General features: G+C 34.9%; 2 protein-coding genes across 6 annotated transcripts in view; one reads left to right on the forward strand and one right to left on the reverse strand.

Annotated features, from left to right (window-relative positions):
• Nucleotides 1-327: 327 nt before the first annotated feature.
• Nucleotides 328-21,648, reverse strand: GUF1 (GTP binding elongation factor GUF1). Of its 4 annotated transcripts, none has more exons than XM_011281894.4 (17): nucleotides 21,516-21,648; nucleotides 19,947-20,058; nucleotides 19,455-19,603; nucleotides 19,104-19,184; nucleotides 18,155-18,232; nucleotides 17,027-17,110; nucleotides 15,129-15,193; nucleotides 13,920-14,123; nucleotides 11,911-12,050; nucleotides 10,281-10,404; nucleotides 9,794-9,926; nucleotides 8,836-8,979; nucleotides 7,805-7,938; nucleotides 4,680-4,781; nucleotides 3,141-3,260; nucleotides 1,517-1,553; nucleotides 328-505 (listed from the first exon to the last, which is right to left on the reverse strand). In XM_011281894.4, the coding sequence occupies exons 2-17, from the start codon at nucleotides 20,044-20,046 to the stop codon at nucleotides 368-370; spliced, it is 1,833 nt and encodes a 610-aa protein (XP_011280196.3). In that variant the 5' UTR covers nucleotides 20,047-20,058; nucleotides 21,516-21,648; the 3' UTR covers nucleotides 328-367. The 4 variants fall into 4 exon arrangements, with proteins under 4 accessions (XP_011280196.3, XP_011280197.3, XP_044912361.1 ...); XM_011281895.4 differs by lacking the exon at nucleotides 21,516-21,648 and adding an exon at nucleotides 21,376-21,509; XM_045056426.1 differs by lacking the exon at nucleotides 4,680-4,781.
• A 308-nt stretch (nucleotides 21,649-21,956) lies between these two features.
• Nucleotides 21,957-25,426, forward strand: part of YIPF7 (Yip1 domain family member 7) — a 46,619-nt gene continuing 43,149 nt past the window's right edge. The window contains exon 1 of one of the 2 annotated variants that reach the window (XM_045056430.1): nucleotides 21,957-22,287. The gene's annotated coding sequence lies outside the window, so the exon portion shown is untranslated. The remainder of the gene's footprint in view (nucleotides 22,288-25,426) is intronic. The other variant, XM_023253147.2, reaches the window with a different exon arrangement.

Below are 25,426 nucleotides of genomic sequence, written 5' to 3' on the forward strand. Positions count from 1 at the left end.
CCTTTTCAAAGAAAAGCTAATAGGTTATTTTTGTTTATTTTTGAGGGGGCGGGGGTGGGGAATGAGTGGGGAAGGGGCAGAGAGAGAAAGAGAATCCCAAGCAGGTTTTGAGTCGCTAGCACAGAGCCCGATGTGGGGCTCGAACTCACAAACCGTGGGATCATGACCTGAACCGAAATCAAGAGTAGGACACTTAACCGACTGAGTTACCCAGGTGCCCCTGCTAATGGGTTATTTAAACCCAAAAACCCTGAAAGCAACAAGCAAGTTTTATAATTTTCACTCTGTTGTCAACATATACAGTTACTAAGAAAAAAGATACACAAATTTTAATTTATCAAAATTCATTATATTTTTTTTCCAACAATTACTTATCAGATTGTGTCTTTAGAACTTTTATAAAAGCATCTCTTGGAACTTCAATGTTGCCAACTTTCCTCAGTTTTTTCTTTCCTTCTGCTTGTCTCTTCAAAAGTTTCATTTTTCGGGTAATATCACCACCATACTGAAAAATATTTTTAAAAATTTGAAGTCCAACAAATTACTCCATAGAAAATTAATCATACAATTACATACAGACATCAACACAACTACAATAACCTTACAATTATTACCCATGAGATACACATCTGTAGTTACCTTTCTAATCCTTTCATAGATCTTAATTTAACATCTTCTCAAAGAATGATAAAGGCTTTATTTATATTTTGGATGAGATGAAACTCACCAATGAAATCTAGTACTATGTTATGCATGTCAAAGAAGAATTATCAATCCTCTTACTGATTCAAGTCTTGAAATTTTGCATCATTTATCTATAGTCCAATAAACTCACATAGGCACAAATGTGCCAGTCCCTATGCTAAGGATTTAGAAAAGACATTTACTGGTGAATTCTCATAAATGAGTTAAGAAAACGTTTTAACAGAAAAGACACCTCAACAAAGCAATGTAAGAGAGGTGGATTTCAAACTGCCATACTCTTCCCACAGTCATTGTCTTCAAAATCTCTCCTTGGGAATTAGGTCAATAATGTTATCCTGATCTTAACTGTTACAAAATACTATCTTACACAGTACTTAATATAAGGAAATTTTTATAAATAAGATGGAATAAGAATGTTATCAAAATGAATATGTTAGTCAACCTGAGATTTACCTATTTAAAAAGAAAACTAGGGGACCCTGTGGGGCTTAGTCGGTTAAGCGCCCAACTTTGGCTCAGGTTATGATCTCATGGTTGGTGGGTTTGAGCCCCATGTCCAGCTCTGGGCTGAAAGCTCAGAGCCTGGAGCCTGCTTCAAATTTTGTCTCCTCCTCTCTCTGCCCCTCCCCTGCTCACACTCTTTCTCTCAAAAATAAATAAACATTAAAAAAACAAAAACAAAAACAAAAACCTAGAGATGAAATAAAAAGTTATTGTAAAAACAATGGAAACCAATATATTTATACTGCTTTTGACTTTAAACCCATAAAATAGATCTATTATTCAAAGTAGAATACAGGTCAATACGTACACATTTTGCCAAAACATTTTTCCTATAGGCTTTCACACTGTAAAAGAGGAAATTTTATATAAGAATTACATAATTTCATTACACTCTTTAAAAGTACTTTATTTTCAAAAACAATCTCTCCTTTACTAACGATTTAAATGATCATGTTATACGTAACTAAAATTAGCTCAAATGCTCTTGTATCTATTTGGGTGTATTTGACATAAAATAGAAAATGAATTCAGCATGAACATCAACATAAATTTTATTAAGAATAAAAAAAGGTCAAGGCTTGTGTGTAGTCTTGATTAGGCCAAATTCAAGCCTTAATTATATGACCTTAATTATAAGAATTATACAAAGTAATTTCTGGCTCAACCTAAAACTACTACTAAGCACTACTACCAAAAAATTTAAAAATGGTTATCATCGCATCACTAACTCTACAAAATGTGGGTTAAGAGTGACTAGGAATATAAAGAATATATTATTTTTATAAAACTCTTTTCTGGGAAAACTAAATTTTAATATATCCACTCAAGCAGTTATAAACTAATCTTTCTATAGGGCTTCTAAAAGGATAAGAATTAAGAAATTTCTATAGCATTTGATGGAAGACAGGAAATTTGAAAAAAGCTCCATTTATATATATTCGTAGGATATAAAAATCTATTTTTTTCCTTTAAGGTATTCTACTTCAACACACTTACGTTAGAATTATTTGATATTTTAAATTGCACTTTCCAGGATGTTCCCTGGTTATCAATTCCTGACCAATCTCCGGGTATTCATGAAACTCAAAACAATTAACTAAAGCAAAATTGTGTTAGGAAAGAAAAATTCGTTACAAATACAGGTATAAAATTTATCCAAAGACTATATAAAAATGGTGGTTGTCACTTCACCACTACTGACACATGCAAGTTTGGGTTTAAACTACAACTGAATAGCAATTTCCAGCTAAGGAAAGACTTCTGATTTCCCAGAAGTCAAGGAAAGAAATATGCTACCAGATAGTTCTTGCACTTACTGTTACTAGTAGAACAGCTTATTCCATGTCCCAATTTATAGACCACATATCATAAAAAAGACCAGTTTCCTACATAAATTAGCCTATTTTCCACGTCTACTGAATCACACAATCAATCTACAATGCAAAGCTTAATACATTAGCATTCTTCTCTCATCTTTCTGATTTATAATTCTGCTAACTCTGAGGAAGTAATATTAAGTGCTTTAAGTAAAAATCATAATTTAATTTTGTCTTTTGGAAGAATATCTCCAACAATTCTTTTTTTTCAAAACTTCTTCAAAAGTTTCAGTTGCTAGTAGCTTATACACTATTCCTAACTCAGGAAATTCAGTAGTCATTCAGTAAAATGAGTGGAAATAAAGCAATTCCTCAAACCAATGTCCATTATGTTAATAATTATACATAATATAGCTTAAAATGTTAAAGTAAATCATTATAACAGTCATCACTTAATTAAATGGAATTAAAAACCAGTTTAGTATTTCCCCGAGTAGGAATAAAGCTTAGGCCAATGAGAAGTTAAATTTTTCAGTATTATTTCATTCTTAAGTCATATCATTTCTAACCATTTATCATTTCTAAAACAGGGAACAAAAATGAATTTCAACTCACGTTTCTCTTGCAATAATTTTACTTCCAATAGCAGCTTGAATTGCTATCTCAAACAGTTGCCTAGGAAGAGAATCCTTCAGACGTTCACATACGGCTTTGCCAACAGAGTGTGCTTTGTCTCTGAGAGAGAAAATGCAACTATTTACACATCCTAAATACAAACATTTAAAGTAGCTTTCTAGGGGTGCCTGGGTGGCTCAGTAGGTTAAGGGTCCAGTGTCAGCTCAAGTCATGATCTCATGGTTCACGGGTTCAAGCCCTGATCCCTGCATCGGGTTTTGCGCGGACAGTGTGGATCCTGCTTCAGATTCTTTGTCTCCCTCTCTCTCTGCCCCTCCCCAGCTCATGCTCGCTCTCTCAAAACTAAAAATAATAACAAAGTAGCTTTCTAGCCTATATGTATAATAAACATAAAGGTGATTTCTTTCTTTTTTTTTTGTATTAATCCATTTCTTGTTTTAAGTAGACGCCACGCCCAGTGTGGAGACCAATACGGGGCTTGAACTCACAACCTGAGCTGAGGAGATCAAGAGTTAAGAGACTGACCTTGGGGCACCTGGGAGTCTCAGTCGGTTGAGCTTCCAACTTTGGCTCAGGTCATGATCTTGAGGTTCACCAGTTTGAGCCCCACATTGGGCTCTGGGCTGACAGCTCAGAGCTTGGAGCCTGCTTCGAATTCTCTGTCTCCCTCTCTCTGTCCCTCCCCTGCTTGCACTCTCTCTCTCAAAAAAAAAAAAAATAAATAAATAAAAATAAAAAAGAGAGAGACTGAGCCACCCAGGTGCCCAATAAAGGTGATTTCTTCAGGAGGTTCAAATGGAACTCATTTGTCATAAACATCGCTTCTCTCTGAATGATAGGACTTCTCTGATTGCAAAAATAACATGACCTATTACAGAAAATCTAGAAAAACATACATAAAAACCATTCCCCTCACCCATAGAAAACCAATGTTAAACATTTTAGAATCTCTGTGTTAAACATATATCCATCCAGCTATTTTTCTGCATACATATTATATTTGTTATTTTACAGTTTGGAACATAATGTATATATGTTTGGCTTTTTATTTAGTAGGCATTTTTGTCACTTAACAGTACTCCACAATATAGTTTTAGAATGGTTTAACATAACATGATTATTAAACAAGTGCTCCATTATTTTTATCAATCTGCTATTTGTTCAATGTGTAAGGTATTTCATTTTTCATTATTAAAAATTTTTTATGAAGATAAAAACTTGTTCTCAATTTTAAACCTATCATGAAGTTTAAAAATCATTTATTTTGTCCTATTTTGGTAAGGAAAACATTTCTTTCCATGACACTATCCTTTTTTACTATAATTCTCTTCTTTCATATTTAATAGCTTGGAAAAAAGAAGCATGGAAAAAGAATGGAAGGAGAAACTAGTACAAGGAAATTTAATTACTTTTAAGTTTTCAAAATGTCATTGTCAAATAAAAATGATCAATAATTTAAAAACATGTCAAAAGTGGTAACTTTCACATTCCATGAATGCTAATTTCTATTCAACTTACTTGTGAACAATAGTTACCAGCTCCTCTACAATATTTCCGTTCAGCAGAATATCCATTTTTACAAGTTCTGCAGTCTGGTAGCCTGCATCTTCATAATCAAAACTATGAAGGAAAAATATCCAAGTGGTAGATAAACGTTATACTTCCCAACAGATTATTTCTCTTTGCAAAACATCTTTTTTCTTTCCCTATCCTCCACCCAACTTTCTATCAAAATATTAAACATACATTTCACATAAACAAATCTAAATGACCAGAGTGAGAAACAAACTCCCTCATCTTTTCACATTTATGAAATAAGAGGCAAAAGCAAGGGGAACATGCTTTATGGGGGAAAGGAAAATAAATTGGTAAGCCAGTCTAGGAAAATGGGAAATGAAGGCAAATGTCACATTCTTCCCAATGTTTCCTCCCAACAGCTGCTTGCTGGCTGTAGACAATAAGTATATATTAATTCTCAGAATTTCACTAAGTTTGGGTTTCTGTTTAGTTTTCTGTTGCCAGTTAAATAAATGTTATGGCTTTGATAAAGAGTCATCATAAATAAGACTTCCGGACTTCATATATTGCTATTCAGTTTGAGTTTGCTTTTTTAGGGATGAAATGAATTAATACATATAAAGCATTTGAACAGTACCTAATACAAAAAAAAAAAAAAAAAAAAAAAAAAAAAACAAGCTATTTAGAACAGAGCCTAGCTTAGCACATAGAAGCACTTGGTTAGCATCAGCTGTTTACTATTAAACAATATGGTCAAAGCTTATCATGCCAATTAAAACAGTGTTAACGTATAAAACTGAGGTCTAATGAGAAAGAAAACTTTAATTATGCTTGCATGTCTTTTCAGTTATGGATAAGAACGTGGATAGTCCTAAATTGTCTTAACTGGAAAACGAACTCATGCCTAGAGTTGCAAATGTTTGGTTTCTAAAGCTTTTAGCAGGAAGGTGACAAGTTGATACTCATACTCTCTAAAACCAGATTATTATCAAGTTTTGCTAAATCCTTTTTCTTCAACAAACATTATTAAGCATTTATTATATACCATCATAAGTACTATGCAGAACACAAACAGAGGTAAGAAGACCTAGACATAGTCCCTAGATATCCCGTTTACAACTTTAGAAATGTTCTGTGCTCCAAAAATTTACAATTTCTTCACTCATTTTTTCAAAAGAAGCCATTATACAAATGTCTGTATTTCTAAGCCAGCCCAATGGAAACCTAACCTCTATTCAAAATATTCATTCAAGTGTACCACTGGAATGAAGGAAACACATTTAGAATTCCAAAAGGCTACTTGGGGTTTGAGGGCAAACAGGTCTACGAAAGTAAGTGTCAGAAGCAGCTTCAATATAGTCTTTATATAAGAAAGGAATTTCCTCTTCTGACCCAGCTGCAGAAGATTCTTGCCACTTGGTTTAAGAGAAATTGTTCCTAATCTCAATCCACGAGAAGCCGATAACCTAGACTATGATGGATTTTTTTTAAGTAAGGAATTGACTGCATATAAAAAAGATACATTTTGAACATAAGAATTACCTCAATTCTAGAAGCTGGCATTATTTTATTTTTACATAGTTCAAAATTAAACATGTTCTCTCATTTAATCTGAAATTTAAGTTTCTAAACTAAAAGATTTTAAGATCACTTAATTCACACAGTGGTATCCAAATGCAAACTACAATTGACAGGCTTTTGTTTAAAATGTTATTTATAACCACTTAGCTTAGTGATCTTTTAATTACAGTAATTGTTTAATAACATGCTGCCTCAATTCATTTTAGTTTAAATCCCATTGCCACTTATTTAAGTTCTTGTCTGAAAGAAGACAAAGAAGAAAAATATTGGGTGACAAAGCAGAAAAAATAATTTCTCAATACAAACGCACACAAAGAATACTCCTTTGTATCAAGGGTTATAATGACTTTTTCATTAAAAAGTTCCTTTCATAAAGCTAAACTTCCAGGTCACTGTAGCATGTTCTTTGAGTATTGTAATTTTTCTTTGAATGTGTTTTTTACAGATGTGAATGTTCATTTTCCCTTCTACTCCCCCAGCATATTCTATATTTTCTTTGTATTCCAATATATTTATATTCCAGTAATTTATATATTTATAATTAAGTTAAATATATTAAATTTATTTTATATTTAAACAATTTATAATTTAAATAATTAAACTTATATTAAATTAAATATATACAAATTAAATGTATATATATTTTTAAAAATATATTTATATTCCAGTAATTTAAGATTTCAGGATATTCAGGGCATCTAGAGTTATTTACCCCAATATAAACTATTCCTAAAATGCTATGCATTGAGTTGTTACTTAGTATTAAATCTTCCTTCACTTCTAGAGGGCTGTTGCTCCATGTACTCCTGGGGATGAGACCATGGTTTTCACAATGTGGATCACTTATTCCAGGGAAGAACAAGTTATTAAAGTGTTCACAGATACAAGGGCACACCGACCATTTTTTACAGACTAAATATGTACTTCTGTTTTCCAAATGTATAGAGGTGCTCTTAGGATTACATAACTACAAATACATATTAAATGTGCCACTGAGATCACAGTAGCTTTTTTTTTTAATGTTTTATTTATTTTTGAGAGAGAGAAACTGAGTATGAGCAGGCAGGGGGCAGAGAGAGAATGAAACACAGAATCTGAAGCAGGCTCCAGGCTCCGAGCTGTCAGCAAAGAGCCCGACACGGGGCTCAAATTTACGAACCTCATGACCTGAGCCAAAGTTGGACGCTTAACTGAGCCACCCGGGCACTCCATCATAGTAGCTTCTTGAAATTACATATAATTCTAAGGGACTGGGGAGTACACTCTTTTTATCAAGGGGATACAATATTTTTTTTTTTTTCCTAAAAGCAGGGCTTGATGAATCAAAGGAACTCATTCTTCAAAGGAACTCATTCTTCCGTAAGCAAATTATGAGTACTCCCTAACACTTACAAGGTTGCTCCAAGACTTTCTATCCTTAGAGTGGTTTCCAACTATCCTCAAGAGAGCAGAGATTATTAAATAAATAGAGTATTAGAATACTCATGCTGGTCAATATTTCAAACGAATTGTCCAGGTATCTCAATTTCTCATTAAATTTTTACCTAGCATATCCAGAAGACAGGGATTTCAAAGAATCATAAAAATCCACCACAATTTCATTCAAAGGGAAAAGATATTTAAGCATAACTCTATTTTGATCAATAAATATCATATTCTTCTGAACTGCTCTTCGAGCCTAAAAAAGAAAAAAAAATGTGTTTAATGATAACCTATTTAAATGGTTTAAAATGAATATAGAAAGAGGTTGATTACCAATTTAAAAATTTCCTTACAAATCCTAATAAAGAGTGGCAAAATGAAGGAATATTTCTTTAATGGTCTACTAGAATTCTGAAAACAATACTTATAATACAGAGGACTATTTTGTATATAACATATTTATTACTAAAGCTTTTAATCCTTTGTCTTTATCTAAGAATTTTATCTTTTTAAAATTACATAGTATGCAAAAATAAACCAAATGTAATTATAGATAAAGTAAAAGTTCTAATTTCTTGGTTTACAAATAAAAAAACTTAGGCCCAAAGAAATTAAGTGACTGACCAAAGTTTTCTAGTTTGTGAATACAGAATTAAAGTGCAAGTCCACTAGTAATCATTTTAGAATTCTTTCTAATACAGGTCAGAGTATTTCAATAGGTTTGTTTTGAGGACTGTGATTTGTGGATTAAGTCATTTATTACAATGTGGCAAAAACTTGAGTCAAAAGTCTCAAATATTATAGTTATCCTTCAAACTATCCTCAATTTCAAGTACTAAAAAGGCTAAATTATTCTTTCAGCTAGTCACTATAAATAAGCATCAAGTTTCTTTCCTTTGCTAAACTATCAACTCAGTAAATTAAGACAGATGATCAAAATTGCAATTCTATTTTCTCTTACTTAAAATCACTGATTTTAAAAGTACAGATATCTATACACCTCTCTCTTTATATATACACATGTAGATAAGACCTTTGTGAAAATTTCGTATAAATTCAATGTGCTCTGCAGAAGGAAACCTTTCAAAACCTGAGCAGGAACCAGTTAGGGAGGACTAATTTACTTTTATATTAAATTGTATTACATTTATACCTGGCAAAGCATCATTACTTTCCCAGTATATTCATCTGGTGTGATAATGGTACCCAAAACAACTGGCTCCAAATATTCTGTTACTTTTGATTTTTCAGGGAATTGTGCAGGATTGATGATTGTAATTTCCTTTTCTCTGTATTCCTAAAAATAAGAAAACCACCAATAGCTAAGCAAGATCTTAATAATTACATTTGAAAATTTTCAATTTTTACAGTATATGCTAGCATTTATTTTGTTATTGCACTTGTTGAATAAAAACAAAATAATTCCTCAAGGTTAGACTATTACCTTAACATGCTTTATATTTTAAAACTATCGAATTATAACCACTTAGTAACAGTTTTTCATAAGTAATATATTGTGTTCATCGACATTTACTAAACACATCTCATGTACCACTTAGAAATAGTATGATGTAAAAGTACATTTTAATCTGCCCATTATAAGGCATTAGCTTCCTAAGTTAATTTTGTTGGAAGATATTTACAGATGCCAATGTTAAAATTTGTTTAGAATGAATATATTGCCACTTAGATGGAATACAGTATTGTCTCTATCATTAACCTGAAATCTAAAATTTCCTACAGCCAGATAGCAATAAATGCTTCACTTTTCATAAGATAACTACTTATGACCAAAATTATATTCTTCATTTTTGTGCTAGATTTTGAACAGTATTTAAATTACTAATTCTACTTTTTACTCCCAGTAACAGGCTAATATTGACAATATACAGATTTTTATCAGGTTAAGAAAAATACTGCATGGATTAGTTAAGCGGCTTCTTTATCATTAGTCATAAGGTAATTCAATTTTTAATGTCTACTAATCAAGAAATAGCTCACATAATAGCTACTCAGCTAATGGTGTACTAAAAAGTTTCTCTTGCATTCCACACACACACACACACACACACACATTTAGTTTTCCCATGTATGCTGGTTCACAACAGTACCTTTATCAATTTTGCTGATGAAAGAACAGCTTTATATGGAACAGTAGGGGTTGTCAAAATTACAGAAGCATTATATTCTTGTTCTAGTCGCTGGTTGAAAACTTCCATGTGCAAAAGTCCAAGAAATCCCAACCTGGGGGAGAAAAAGCCAAGCTCCAAATATCTATGTCTCAGGGGTCTAGCTCCTTTGATGAACATAGTCTTACTTTGTGCAGGAAGGGTAGAATCAAAAGTCATTCAAGCAATTCACATCATAATTAAATGCTGTTATTAAATAGGACTCAAAATTTCCATTGGGATTCTATTTAAAATTGCTATAAAATTTACCCACAGGACATGAACACAGGGTGAAATAGGCAGATGGTTGTTTTAGTTAGCTTTACACTAACAAGAACTTATACTCAGTAATCAAATGTACAGGAGCAATAAACCACGTAAACTTCATTTTTCAATAAAAATCTGACACTACGGTGTAATAGAATCTTACCTCCAGCCAGCACCTAAGGCAAGGCTACTATCTCGATGAACCGTGACACTGGAATCATTTATAGTCAGTTTTTCTATAGCACTCTTCAGATTATTATATTCAGATTGGTCTATAGGGTACATTCCTGAGGACACAATGATTTCTAATTATCACATGTGAAAATATGCCTAAAAGCTAAATATACAATGCTTCCAAGATCAAAATTAATCATTTACCTTTTAAATCACTTCCCTCCCTATATTTCACTGACCACAAGAACTGGCATGCTAAAAAAACTGAATGTTAAGTTACATTGGCTTTAAATATCTTTAAGTTTCAAAGTCTTATGAATTTACAACTGGATTCACACTCCAAGTGATTTTTTTATGTGTTTGCACAAATATAATTAAAATAAAGAAGAACCATGAAAATTAAACCTATTGTAAGAAAAATATATTTCAAGAAACAAAAGTTAAAGACATTCCACAGCTACAAATGAAACTCCATTAGTAGATAAAAAAACAAGTAAAAATAAAAACTACACCAAATCCTTAATTCTTCAGGGCAGATAATCTATTAAAACCAAAGATATGATTGACTTTGCCTAAAAGTGGGCATAAACAAACTTCCTACTTCCCAGTGCAAGATCCTAAATGGAGAAAACCAAACGCTAGATACCCAGCATAGAGTAACTTAATGACGTTCAATCAGGTGTTTCTTTTTCAAACGTCTGTAATACCACACAGTAGTAAAAGGTTGTGAAGTTATACATAGGAGGGGTAACACTATCCCCACTATCCACTATCTACACTAGCACTGTACAATATATTTTTTTTAAGTTTATGTATTTTGAGGTGGGGAAGGGGCAGACAGAGAAGGAGACAGAATCCCAAGCAGGCTATATGCTCAGCATGAAGCCTGATAAGGGGCTTGATCTCATAAACAATGAAATCAGGACCTGAGGGGACATCAAGAGTCAGATGCTCAACCAACTGAGCCACCCAAGCACCCTCAGCACTGCACAGTATTAAAGAAAGTCCAACTAACAGGAAGGCACTCAGTAAATGTCCACTGATAATTAGTGATAAAAACATCCTAATTAGAAAAATATTCCAGGGGCTCATGGATGGTTCAGTTAGTTAAGCATCCCACTGTTGATTTTGGCTCAGGTCATGATCTCCCAGTTTGCGAGTCCAAGCCGCGTGTCAGACTCAGCACTGGCAGGCAAAGCCTCACTCTCCTTCACTCTCTGACCCTCCCCTACTCATGTTCTCTCTCTCCCACTGCCACCAGCAAAAAGTAAATAAATACACTTAAAAAAAAAAAAAGAGAGAGAAATATTCCAAATGTAATGACTTACTCTCTAGGAAAACAAGAAGGAGATTCATATTACTATGCTCTTTCATACATCAGGTAGCTTATTTCTTAAGTGCTTGTATTTTTTAAGTTCTAAAAGTTTAGGAAATGATTTCCTACATAAAGTTTCACTACACATATGAAATTAACTAATACACATGAATAGCACACAAAAAATCTAAAAGAAGCAGAGAATTCTAGTTTAGCTGTTATTTAAAATGAGTATTTCTAGTAATTTTTATTTCAGTTTACACAACAAATTGGCCCTCATCCTTTGAATTTGTGAGCTCCTCACCTGCAAATACCATTGGTTTCGCTGATTTAAACCCAGGCAAGGGCTCCACTGGTTGTTTATGTAAATACAATGTATCTCCTATTTGTGCTTCAGTGACATCTTTCATCCCAGCAATCAGATAGCCCACCTGTCCTGCATATCTAAATAAAATTATTATATGGAAATATTGACTGCTTTAGTGTTTCAAATGCAAACTCATAATTAGCTCTACCTTTCCAGGAAATTATTACACTTTCCAAACAAAACCTTGTCTAATTCAAAGTAAGAATTACATATCACAATTCTCAATGCTAAGGATTGTCAGCAAAAAAAACATACCATGCTTTACAATCCATTATCAAGGACCTCTGCAACACAACAAGTCTATGGTCTTCTTCATGACTCTGCCCACCTTTGCAAATTAAACAACAGCTTCTAAAATATAATGTAAACACAGTAAAACTAAGTGCAAAAACACCAAATGCTTCCTATAGTGTAAAACACTATTTTATTAGTGAATTGTGTCACAAATGTACTTAAAAAAAAAAACAGATTTTTAACCAAGCAGAAAAATGTGAACTCTTAAATAAATCTGACGTCAATTTGACGTTCCTCTTATAGGAAAAGAGCAGATCCCAAAATTTCAGAGTTTTTACCTTAGTTCTAGTTCTTTTTTTTTTTTTTAAGAAAATTTCCTACATGAAAACAAACTAATTTACATTTAGGATAAAGTACCAAAATCTTTAGTGAAGATACAGTAATAGTCAATGTTATGATCTATATGATGTAACTGAGACCTCAATTTGAGTAAAATTAAAATAGATTTTATGACTAGGGGGGTCATGGGTGGCTCAGTCAGCTGAGTGTCCGACTTTGGCTCAGGTCATTATCTCATGGCTCGGGGGGTTCGAGTTCTGCGTCTGGCTCTGTCTGAGTCTGACAACTCAGAACCTGAAGCCTGCTCCCAATTCTGTCTCCCTCACTCTCTGCCCTTCCCCCGCTCATGTCCTGTCTCGCTCTCTCTCTCAAAAATTAATAAACATTAAAAAGAAACTTAAGGGGCGCCTGGGTGGCTCAGTAGGTTAAACATCCAACTTCAGCTCAGGTCATGATCTCACAGCTCGTGAGTTCGAGCCCCGCGTTGGGCTCTGTGCTGACAGCTCGGAGCCTGGAGCCTGCTTTGGATTCTGTGTCTCCCTCTCTCTCTCTACCCCTCCTCCGCTCATGCTCTGTCTCTATCTCAAAAATAAATAAACATTAAAAAAAAAAAGAAACTTAAAAAGAATAAAAATAAAATAGATTTTATGACTCAATTAAAAAATGTAACGAGCAAAATAGTGCTAGTTTTAGACATACAAGATTAAACGATCAAGTGTGACTATATACCCACTTAATTTACTACCTTAATTTTTACAGATGAGGAAACAAAGACCTTAGAATGCTCCAAGTATGTACCAGGTGATTTATCCCATCAGTACCCAGAATACTGATGGAGTAGGCAGGCAAATATTTGTAAGTGAACTCAGAATTCAGTTTTTCGCTAAACCCCACATGCCATGGATACCAATCAAAGTTTTACCATGAATTCCATACTAAAGAAAAGAATTACCAAATTTTCTTCACTACTTTTATGTTGAAAAATCTAATTATAAAAAATTAAGTATCAAAACTGATACCCAGTATAATGTGGATATATATGGGTGACAGAGCCATCTCTTTCACTGTCTCATCAAATATATCAATATAGGACCCAATGTGCACTAGGATCATAAAATTTGTCACAACTAGTCAAAAGGAATAAAAATACATCAAATTTATACTGTCCTTCACACATGAAATTCCTTTTGCAAAAGCATTTAATATTTAATTGCATTTAATGGTAAGTTTTTTGTTGTTGTTTTTTTTGTTTTTTTGTTTTTTTGTTTTTTTTTTGTCTGAGTTACGAAATTGGGACTAAGGATACCAATCTAAGAAAGGCAGAGATAGAAACACATACAAATGTATTTTAATTACTATTGTAGATTACTTACAGTTTATGTGCTGGCTGCTCATTAGGATTCAGAACTCCTACTTCATTAACTTCATGTATCTTTTTAGTATGTGCAGATACAATTTTATCTCCTTTGGAAACCACTCCATCAAATAACGCTACATTGGCTATCACGCCCCTATACTGGTCAAAGGTGGAGTCAAATACCAAAGCTCTCAGGGGGTTTTTGCGATGTACTTTGGGACTATTAAAAATAAGGAAAAACACACACACATAACAAATTTAAAATCTTAATAAAATGTCTATTTTCAACTCAAATATTATGCTTAATTTACTCTTATACCTGAGAAAAGCTGATAACTGTCAAGATAAAAACATCTTCCCATAAAGTACAATGCCTATTTTTAAATCAGTTTTAATTCAACCTTAAGTTTTAAATGAATGACTGTTTTAAAATGATTTATGAGGGGATGCCTGGTGGGCTCAGTTGATTAAGTGCCTGACCCTTGAGTTCAGCTCAGGTCATGATATCACAGTTAGTGGGGCTCAAGGGATTGAGCCCTGAGTCAGGCTCACAGCATGAAACATGCTTGGGATTCTCTATCCTTCTTTTTCTGCCCTTCCCCAGCTGGCATGCACCCTCTAATTTTTTATTTCTAAAAAAATAGGGGCACCTAAGTGGTTTAGTCGGTTAAGCGTCCAACTTTGGCGCAGGTCAAGATATCACAGCTCAGGAGTTCGAGCCCCAGGTCGGGCTCTGTGCTGAAAGCTCAGAGCCTGGGGCCTGCTTTGGATTCTGTGTCTCCCTCTCTCTCTGTTCCTCCCCTGTTTGTGCTATCTCAAAAATAAGTAAACATTAAAAAAATGGTAATAAAATTAAATAAATAACAAATAAATAACTTATCCTCTCCAACCACAATAATGGGCTAATCCAAAATAACACATGGGTGGCACCTGGGGGCACCTGGGTGGCTCAGTCGGTTAAGCATCCGACTTCGGCTCAGGTCATGATCTCGCGGTCCGGAGTTCGAGCCCTGCGTCGGCCTCTGTGCTGACCACTCAGAGCCTGGAGCCTGTTTCAGATTCTGTGTCTCCCTCTCTCTCTGACCCTCCCCCATTCATGCTCTGTCTCTCTCTGTCTCAAAAATAAATAAACGTTAAAAAAAAAAAATTTCAAAGAACACATCAGACTGACAGTCTTTATACCATTAAAGACAAACAAACTATAGAAAAATAGCAAAATACTTACGGAGGTATTCTTTCAATGACTGCCTGAAGAACTCTTTCAACATTTGTTCCAAGTTTAGCAGAAATCTAAATTTAAAAAAATAAGCATTTAAAGACTATTTTTCTACCTGGTGACTGAGTTTTATGATCAGAAAAAAGAAAGAATTCTAACAGTTATCAATTTAAAGAAAGTAGTAAAAGGAAGCACAAAACTTATGCTATACGTCAAGTGTCCTTCCATTACAGTTGGGTGACTCTATAGTTCTTTAATTAAATTACAAAAGCATTCTGATTATGGTATTGAAAGAACAGTGGTGTAAGAGTTTTAAAATATCTGAGTAGTTATGACTCTGTATGGAATGCATGACTTTGACCAATACGTATTTCTTTGAGCTGCAAGTTCCTCATCTAATGATTATTTATATTTTCCTAAATCTCAAGATTGTCACGTGAAGAGAATAAACAATATATGTGGATGATAAGTATGGCATTCCACCTAAAACACCACAATTTGTTAAACGAATATCCATGACAACACCTGTCCTGTTCAATTATTTACTATGCTTACTACTTTCTTTACTTATTAAATGACTAAATACAATGAGACATTTTTCTCAGAGAGATGCTATGATGCAGAGTAACTTAGGGAGGCCTCTCTGATGAACTGAGACAGGGGTCTTGTCTATTCTGCTCACCGCTGTGCTCCTAGCTGACACCTACCAAATAAGTACCTGAATAAATTTTGTAAAGATGCATTAAAACCAGAATAGTTGATTACAGTATAATAAAACATAACCCAAGTTATGAAACCATAATTCCAGGACTGCTTTATGAGGTCCCTCTTTATAATAAAAAACATTAAATTCTGTGTATGTGTATCTGTCTCTAAGGAAAAAAAAATACTGCTTTTCAGTTACTACAATGTTGTATGTAATCAACCACTGTGTTAAGGTTAAATAGATAAAGAACAGTTATCACCTGAAATATGCCTTTTCAAAAATCAAACAAGACTGAAAGTGGAAGCTAAACATTACATTGTTGCACTAACATAGTTACTACACAAGCACTAGCACAGCAGTTTGGTTGTGGCTATTCAACACTTAAATCATCATTTGAAAATGAAAATTCAAATTGAAACTAGTATCAACTTGGGGCACCTGGGTGGCTCAGTCGGTTAAGCATACAACTTCTGATTTCGGTTCAGGTCATGATCTCGCTGTTGGGGAGACAGAGCCCCAGGTTGGGCTCCACAGAGCATGAAGCCTGCTTGAGATTCTCTGTCTCTCTCTGCCTCTCCCCGACTTGTAACACATACAAATGTCTTAAAATTGGTTTGAACCTGCTCATCAAAGGAAGTATTTCCATAGGGACAAAATGGCTAACAAGAAATACTACTGCAATCAATTGCAGAAGGCCTACATTTTAGTCCTGGCACATTAGCTCTCTAGATCTTACTCTTAAGAATGGGATAAAATCTTTGACCCTTAGTTCTTTCAACTGTATCTCAAGTGGGACGCCTGGGTGGCTCAGTTGGTTAAGCATCTGACTTTGGCTCAGGTCATGATCTCACAGCTTGTGAGTTAGAGCCCCACACTGGGCACTGTGCTGTCAGCTCAGAGCCTGAAGCCTGCTTCAGATTCTGTCTCCCTCTCTCTCTCTGCCCCTCCCCCCCAAAAAATTAACATTAAAAAAACATTCTTACAACTGTACCACAAGAAAATTCCTATCTGTCATAACCACGTAACAAGGATTTCTGGGAGGATCAAATGAAATATGAAGAACTTTGTAAAACTATGAAAACTTTATATAATGATGGACTCTCAAATACTATGAAATTTCACTAAGCCAATACCTGAGATTTTTAAAAGTATAACTATGTCTTCACAAAAAAAAAAAAAAAAGGGGGGGGGGGCATCTTACCTTAATACATTCATCACTTGGAATATCAAACACTTTTTCAATTTGTTTTTCAACCCTTTCAGGATCAGCATTCTTCAGATCGATCTTTAAAAAAAAAAAATCATTATGCCTTACTTAATGCAGTAAAAATAAAATGTATTACATATTAATAGTATTTGGAAATATTTAAAAGCATACTTATAAGCTAATTGATCCCTCTATTTTTCTTTTCAAAAGGGTTAAAATAACCTAGATACAGGCAATACAATTTTAACAAGTATAGCCATTGAAAAACAAAGGGCAGATAGCAGGGCGTGCAAAAAATTTAGGCAGCTGGCAACTCAAGGCAGGAGAAGTGTTCAGTAACAATTTGTCAACCAAACTGTAAACTGACTTTATAAGTTAGATATAACTTATGGCAACAAACTGTCTTACCTGTAAGGCAACTTTGCCTCTTTTAAATTTAACTCCAGTATCAAAAAATTCAACTAAATGCAATGCAGATTTTTAAATTAAGATTCTTTATTAGTTTTAAAACATAAAAGTTAAGGTTTAATAACAGTGCTCAGTTTAGCACTTGTTATGTTTCATGTATTACATTATTTCCCCGAAGATTATAAGTGCCTTTTCTTTTCCTATCCATGCTTTATTTTTTTTATATTTATTTTTGACAGAGACAGCATGAGTCAAGGAGAGTCAAAAAGAGGGGTAAACACAGAATCCAAAGAAGGCTCTAGGCTCTGAGCTGTCAGCACAGAGCCCGACAGAGGGCTCAAACTCACAAACCATGAGATCATGACCTGAGCGGAAGTGGGAAACTTAACTTACTGAGCCACCCAGGCACCCTTCCTATCTATGCTTTAGTGTAACAGACATATTTTGGTTGCCCTGCCTGTATTCCTTTCCTGCAGAAATAGCCCTCAATCCCTCCATGTAATTCAGGGAGACTGTCTTCTAAACTACATGTAAGGATACAGGAATTTGAACTGCAATTCTATTCTGTGCAAATTCAAAGAAGTAAATCCTACCAATATATTTAATATAGAGTTGAAGATCCCTCATATAAAAATAGTATACCAAATAATCAAACACTAAATTTACTTTTAGAAGGTAAAATAGTAAACAGCATTGTTGTCTCATTGGAATTACCTTGTTTATAACTGGAATTACCGATAGCTGTGCTTCAAAGGCAAGAAAGAAGTTTGCTACAGTTTGGGCTTGAATACCCTAGAAATAATAAGACACAAGATACTGATATGACCATCTACCAACTATCATAAAACTTGTAATATAATACCATCCCACACATTTTCCCCAAAAGCAGAGGTATAAACTATGGTATCTATACTTCCATGCATCTGGATGATTCCTTGTGAAAATTCCTTTCATTTCAGGAAACGTTTATTGGAGGACACTGTTAGGACTAGGGACAAAAACGTGAAACATGAACCCTAAAAGCTTACCAAAGAACACATTCATGCAGTGCAGTTTATAAAACCCAGTACTATACATATAAGGTAGGCCTTGACCTTCCCTGAAAAGATCAAGAAAGGTCTAACACAACAAAGACCTTCGGGTTTAGAATGAAAAGTTTATGAGAAGCTGAAATACATCAAAAGCTTACTTTAAATAGTATATCACAACTCTTACATCATCACTCAATATGTTTTTATGTTTATCTTTATACCACAAAAGAACTTAGTAATGTTATCGGCATGTTTCTTTAAACCTAACATTTCCCAAATTATTACCTTAAAATTATCCAAAATGACTTCTAAAATAAATTCATTTTCAAGGTCTGCTAAAAATTAGTATTAAAACCCCAAATTAAGAACTACTACAAACTGAGTTTTGGGAAGGGTAAATCTCTTAACAGTTCTGATCAGCATAGAATGTTTAAAATATGGACTAGTCCATTCCAGACTGCTTTAGTGCAATAAAACTTCAAATTAACAGGACCAAAGCATATGATTTTGGTTAACTAATACAATAAATCTTATTTTCAAGCGTAAACATTCTATTTCCAAAATATATTTTAAGGAAAATCTCTTGAACAACCAAGGAGCACGTCACACCACATAAAATTAAAAGTACCTACCTCATTTGCATCAACCACAAGTAAAACACCCTGGCATGCAGAGAGGGACCTGGATACTTCATAACTAAAATCCACATGGCCCTGAGGAACAAAAATCATTGATACTTCTGAAGTTAGCCATAATTATTTTTCTATGCCAAACCTACTGACTCCTCTTGATAGAAAGTTAATAGGTTTCTTTTTTTAGTGGATGCTTATGAAACAAGTTACTCAAACATAAGAATACTGAGGAAACAAAAAGCAAAGTTAAATGTTTATGTAATGTTCAGTTCAAAAATTGAACAAGTATTTTTTGCACTCTTAATACAAGGCTGACTTTAGTAATAAAGACAGAATTAATTCTCAACTTACCGGTGTATCAATGAGATTTAAAAGGTACTGCTTCCCTTCCCAATTATAGAAAAGAGATGCTGTCTGTGCTTTAACAGTGATTCCTCTTTCTCGCTCCACTTGCAATTTGTCAAGAACCTGCTTATTATTTTTTGTTTTATCAATTGTGCCTATAAATAGAAATAGTTATTGGTACTTCTAAGAGCTTTTAAAAAGACACAATACTGGATACAAAATTAAACCAGGTGGGGCACTTGGGTGGCTTAGTCAGTTAAATATCCAACTCTTCATTTCAGCTCAGGTCATGATCTCACAGTTTGTGAATCCCCACTTGGGATTCTCTCTCTCCCTCTCTCTGCCCCTCCCCTGCTCAAGCTTTCTTTCTTTCTTTCAAAACAAATAAATAAACACTAAAAGTTTTTTTTTTAATAAAAATTAAATTAAAATAAAACTTCAAAAAGCATGGTAAAAATAATGATTAATCACTCATGGCCATTTATAAAATGAAAATACCTGTTAGTTCCAGGAGCCTGTCAGCTAAAGTACTTTTGCCATGATCCACATGTGCAATGATACTGAAATTTCTAATATTTTCAACAGAGAATCTAGACATGTCAATTTTTTCCTAGAAAGAAGAGAGAAATGAAACATTTATGAGTATACATTTTGCATGATAGGAAACAAACATACTAATTCAAAAATGTTCCTTTTGTCTTCTTTGAACAATTTCATTTATAACATTTATATTATTCCTCTGACAATAAAGAGATATACAGCTAAACTCTTATTACAAACAATTGATTAAAATAGCACTCATCAAATACATGAGTTTCACTGTTAAGGTGATAACTTAGCTAATTAAGAGTCCCTTATAAATATTCCCACCACTGAGAAAAGGATTTTCATGAATGAAGAACCCAAGACACCTAGAGCTCCTGAAAAAGCTTAGAACAAGCACCTTGTCTAACAAAACCTCTTGAGGCCAAAAACAAAAACATACAAACAAAAGCTACAGAAATGTTTTAAGGAGAAAAAAAAGGAAATTCTTTGCCCCCATAATACATTTAACCAGCAATCATATCTAGTTAAAAACCTGTGCTCCTAATATTATATTCAAAAGTTTTATTTAAATAAATTTTTGTTGTTGTTGTTTGGCAACTTATTTGGACAGAGAAAAAAGTTTTAACATCCGCAAAAAAATCTCAAAAAACAAACAATAAAAACTCTTATCACTTAAAATTTAAAAACATTTTAGAATGTGACTCCTGAGTTTTAGTTGCATACATCATCTTTAATGCTTTAGGAAGACTCACTGCAACCTGCTAAAAGTGGGTATACAAGTAGAGTATGTCTGGGTTTTTGTACCCTAAATATTTTATTTTTCCAATCAAATCTGTATTTCATAACCAGCATTAAAAATAGGAAAATTACAATGAAATCCACAATACTCGTGACCTTTATAAATGTTCTAATACAAAGCAGACAACGAAGGTGCAACTTACATGTAAAAGAAATTCTAAGAAAAAAACTAAACCTAATTTTTTTGCCCAGTGGATTCCTCCTCCCCCTCATCTTTCAACTGGCATTCAATTAAAAAGATATACAGGGCAATACCACTTTTAAGAACTTGAAATTGCAACATAAATTCATTTTACATTCCCCAGGCATTTTAGAAAAGGGCAATTAATCATATTTAAGTCTTATTTTTTCCAGTTACTCATAACTTGCATCCAGTTACTCTACTTCTCTGCCTACACTGTATCTCTTCATAGTTATCAACAGTGCCTTCTCCACCACAAGAACAAAGGCTCAGAAAACAAGTTTGTTTGGGGTCACATAAAATAAACAATAGTTACCCACATTACAAACTAGGAAAGTCAGAACGTGACTTGTCCAAGGTCACATTGGGGGAGTGGTGGAGGATTCAGAACCCAGAGCGCACCTGGAGCTCTCAGCTTTGCCGCCTTTAAAGAATCGCAACCTGCGCCCACAGGTAGTTTAGGAAGCCCTTCACGTTTCCAAATCCGCCAGGAGGGCCCTCCCAAGTTTTAAAACAGTTAATTAGAGCCGAACGGCGGTCACCTTGCGCTCAGCCGAGCTGTAGAGCCTGTCCCAAGCCCTGAACTCGGCAGGGGCCCCACGGGTCGGCGTGGGAAGAGGCTCCAGGCGCCCTCGCTGTGCGGTCCCTGCGGCCCACACTGCCAGCGCGCGGCCGTGCGACCAGCCCCGACCCACGGAGTCCACATCCCTTCGCGCGACGGAGGCGTCAGGTCTGCACCTCCAGACAGTTCTGCGCCATCGCCGGTAGCGCGATTTCCTACAAGATGCCCCCGGCTAAGATCCGGCGAAAAAGCCCTAAACCGTTTCACACCCGCGGAGAAGAAAAGCTGCCGGGGACAACTCCGCCCAACTACTGACTCCGGTGCGACACAGGGGACGCAGCGCCGCTGTTCGGCGCCTGCACGTCGCCCGACGTCGTGACGCCGGCGTGCCTCCGCGCGGGGCTGTAAGGGAGTCACGTGAGGGGAAGCGCTCTCCAGCAGTGTCAGTCTGGAGCTCGAAACAGCGTTGACATTTAGCTTCCTATCAAATGGCAAATAGTATTGCAACTGTTTTTGAAAGTCTGAAAGTCGAAATAGAGTCCCCGTGTTGTTAGTGATATTGCTAATATTTTAGTGCACCTATAAGGAAACGGGTGGTAAAATTGATTGCAATAATGTATCCTGGGAAAGTTTGGGACAGGAGAGAAGGTGAAAAAAAGTTACACACTGAACTCCCAGAAGTCTCCATCATCTTCAAGTTACGATGTCAACAAATACTGACCTTGCAGAGGGCAGAGCTCTGGCTAAGTAAGGTGGGTGGTAATGATAAGAGATAATGAGACCAGTGTCTGTCCCCCACTATCACCTTTGAGCTTTTTTGGACTATCTAGTGTTCGATACAGAGGAATGGTAACAGCAGCTGTGTTGAGTTCACCGTTGTATTGGTTCTAGTTTGTTCTTGGACTCCTATTAATAACCAAAACAGTACTTGTTACAACACTAATTACTACTGTCACCTTTGTTAGAGAATAAACTTTACAGGTACCTTGAAGTACAATGAACATGATAATTCGTGGTACTTTACAGAAATCAGTGTTGCCCAAACAGCAGTAATTTGAATATTATTCTCATCGATTTCACCATATCTTTATACTCCTTTTATATACTTAATATTTTTCTTTAAATCAAATTACCTTTAATACTTAATTTATTTTAAAAGAAAAATTTGTATCATTCCTATAAATAGAAAAAGCAGAATGACCTGTCATAAATTAAAACAGTAAAAATAAGTGTAATTAATTTTTTAAAAAATGTGATTCAATGCTAACATCTTACCTGTGAAAGGCTCTGAATCTCTCTTGATTGAAAACATGGATTAGCAGGCATTACAGAAGAATTTAGAAACATAGCACTAAACAAAGATTTTTCTCCTTGACTTAATTAGCAGTATTGAAATAAAATTGGAAGAATTTTCTCTGTATGATTCAGTGTTCTGGATGCCATGTCTGTCTCACCTAAAGTCATCTTGGTACCTCCATTAGTCCCACATTCTGGGAACACTGCAATATCTTATGGGGTTGATGCTACATTCCCAAACCCACGGATGTGTATTCATTAGAAAAATACTCACTGAGCATTTGTTGTGTCAGGTAATGGACTTGATATGGGAACTCGAAGAAGTTAAGCAAACTGTCTGAAATCACATAATAGGTAAATGGAAAAATCTGTATTTGAAACCAGAGCTCATCCCTCTGCAGTATCTTTGACAGCACAAGTTTATTTAGTTTTCAATCTGGGGAGAAAGGGAAGGTTGAGTCAATCAAGTTTCAAAGTGGAGGTATATTATCCTCTGAGCCTGGAAGGATAAAAAGTTTTACTATAGTTTAACCAAGCAGAGGGATTGTGGACAACATAATTGTACCCACTATGTTCCCAGTACTACTCTACACAACTTTGTTTTTATCAACTTGTTTAAGCCTTACAGGGCCCTGGAATGCAGGTATTCTTGTGCCTATTTTTTACAGACATCTGAGAAAAATGTGGCTTTTTAAGAAACTTCCCACAGTTACACAGTTAGTGATGAAGTGGGCTGTGACCCCAGTCTAACTCCAGAGTCTGCACCCTTAACCATTCCATTAAAGTCTGTTGAGCAAGGGAAAATAAGTAAAAACATATGAACTATTGAATTCATGGTCGGTAGAGGGAAATGGGCAAGACTTGGGACAGTGGCATTTTGAAGCAAGGACTTCTGAAGAACTCACATAATTAAAATCTGACATAAATCAAGAATCCTCTCCCCTATGAATAACTATATAATAGGGAGATTACATCCTTAGTATTACATCATTTGGTTACATTGGATTGGTTACATAAATCCACAACTATTGTGTTTATGTATATTGTATGCATGTATTTTAAAACATGTTTAAAGGGCTTCTCAGTGTGCTAGGGCTGCAATAACAAAGTACCACGGACTGGTTGGCTTAAACAATAGAAATGCATTTTCTCATAGCTCTGGAGTCTAGAAGTCAGAGATCAAGGTGTCAGCAGGGATGGTTTCTCCTGAGGCCTCCTCTCTCCTTGGATAATAGGTGATTGTCTTCTCCCTGTTTCTACATGGCCTTCCCTCTGTACCTCTTTGTGTCCTTATCTCCTCTTATAAGCACACCAGTCATTTTAGATTTGGACCAGCCCTAAAAACCTCATTCTAAATTACCTCTTTAAAGATCTTATCCTCAAATAGAGTCACATTCTGAGGTGTACTGGGGTTAGAACATCAACATATGAATTTGGAGGTGGGGGAGGGGCAATTTAGCCCATAATAAAGGGAATAATAAATAAAATCCTAATACGTAAATAATTCTAGCACCTCTAAATTTGCTTCAAAGTTACTGTGAAGCATTTTAACCCTAGCGTACTGTTAATAATGTTTAGGATGACATCACAGCAGTCCTCACAAGCACATGCACAACTTTAAAAGCGTATTTAGGGGACGTTAAGGACCTCCAATACTGTTAGGCAGCTAAAATGGTGCCACCGTGTGTCTCCAGTGAAAACTACAGCTTAGAATTCATTTTTTAAGTCAGTTTTTAAAATCTGTGATAATTTTTAGAGTTTCATGTATTTTCGAATTAGGGCTTTATAAATACTTTCATATTACAAAATAGAAGTTATTTGAGGAAAAAGGGAGAAAGGTGGCAGGAGTTATGTGTGGAAAAAACAATTTCAGTCAAGTTGGTGAAGAACTTTGAAAAAGGTCTTGCTAGTTAGCATTTCACCATTTTCCTGCCCAGAAGCTATTGTACTGTATGCAAGGAAATAACACATCGGGTTTTTGTTTTCAGAAGCCTATTGTAACAATGGTGTGTAAGTAGACTGAAGAGGAAAGCAAATGAAGTGATGAGAGAGAAATGGAGACAGAGGGGAGGCTTGGATTTTTATAGTCTAAGTGAGACACGCTAAAGGCCTGAATGAGTCACTGGCAGAGAACAGGGATGAAAGAGTAATTGGTGGGTATTTTGGAGACAGAATTAACAGGGTTAATTTGATGTAGAAAGAGGTAGGAGTCCAGGATGACTTCACATTTTCTAGCTTTGGTATATTGGAAAATGAATTGATGTTTACTAGAATGTGACACTTAGATACTCAGTATCTAACAGGTGCTTGGGAAAAAAGTTCAGGGCTAGAATTTTGCAAACCATACATAAAAAGATAATGACAACCACTGTGGGAGTTTTTGAAGTCAGAGGGTAGTAAATAAACTAGTTGAGAAAATAACTTGACACACTAGGATACTCTTTTGTTAAATGAGAGAAACAGTTCACAGTCATGTAATAGTATGTGAGGTGCGCATTTACATTTTTTTTAGAAATTCCGGTAAGTACCCAAAAGCACAGTATTAATTCAGGGTTGCAAAAATGAAATACATGTGGTTATGGTACTGAAAGGATT

The sequence above is a fragment of the Felis catus genome, chromosome B1 (genome assembly GCF_018350175.1).
Source record: "Felis catus isolate Fca126 chromosome B1, F.catus_Fca126_mat1.0, whole genome shotgun sequence".
Taxonomy (NCBI): domain Eukaryota; kingdom Metazoa; phylum Chordata; class Mammalia; order Carnivora; family Felidae; genus Felis; species Felis catus.

Coding starts and splice junctions, on each gene's coding strand:
- GUF1 (XM_011281894.4), bottom strand. CDS start 20,046: ATGTCTAGATTCTCTGTTGAAAATATTAGAAATTTCAGTATCATTGCA. Junction 17,111..18,154: donor TAATTCCAGTTATAAACAAG/GTAATTCCAATG, acceptor TTTTTTTTAAAG/ATCGATCTGAAGAATGCTGA. Junction 12,051..13,919: donor GAGCAGCCAGCACATAAACT/GTAAGTAATCTA, acceptor AATTTTATTTAG/ATATGCAGGACAGGTGGGCT.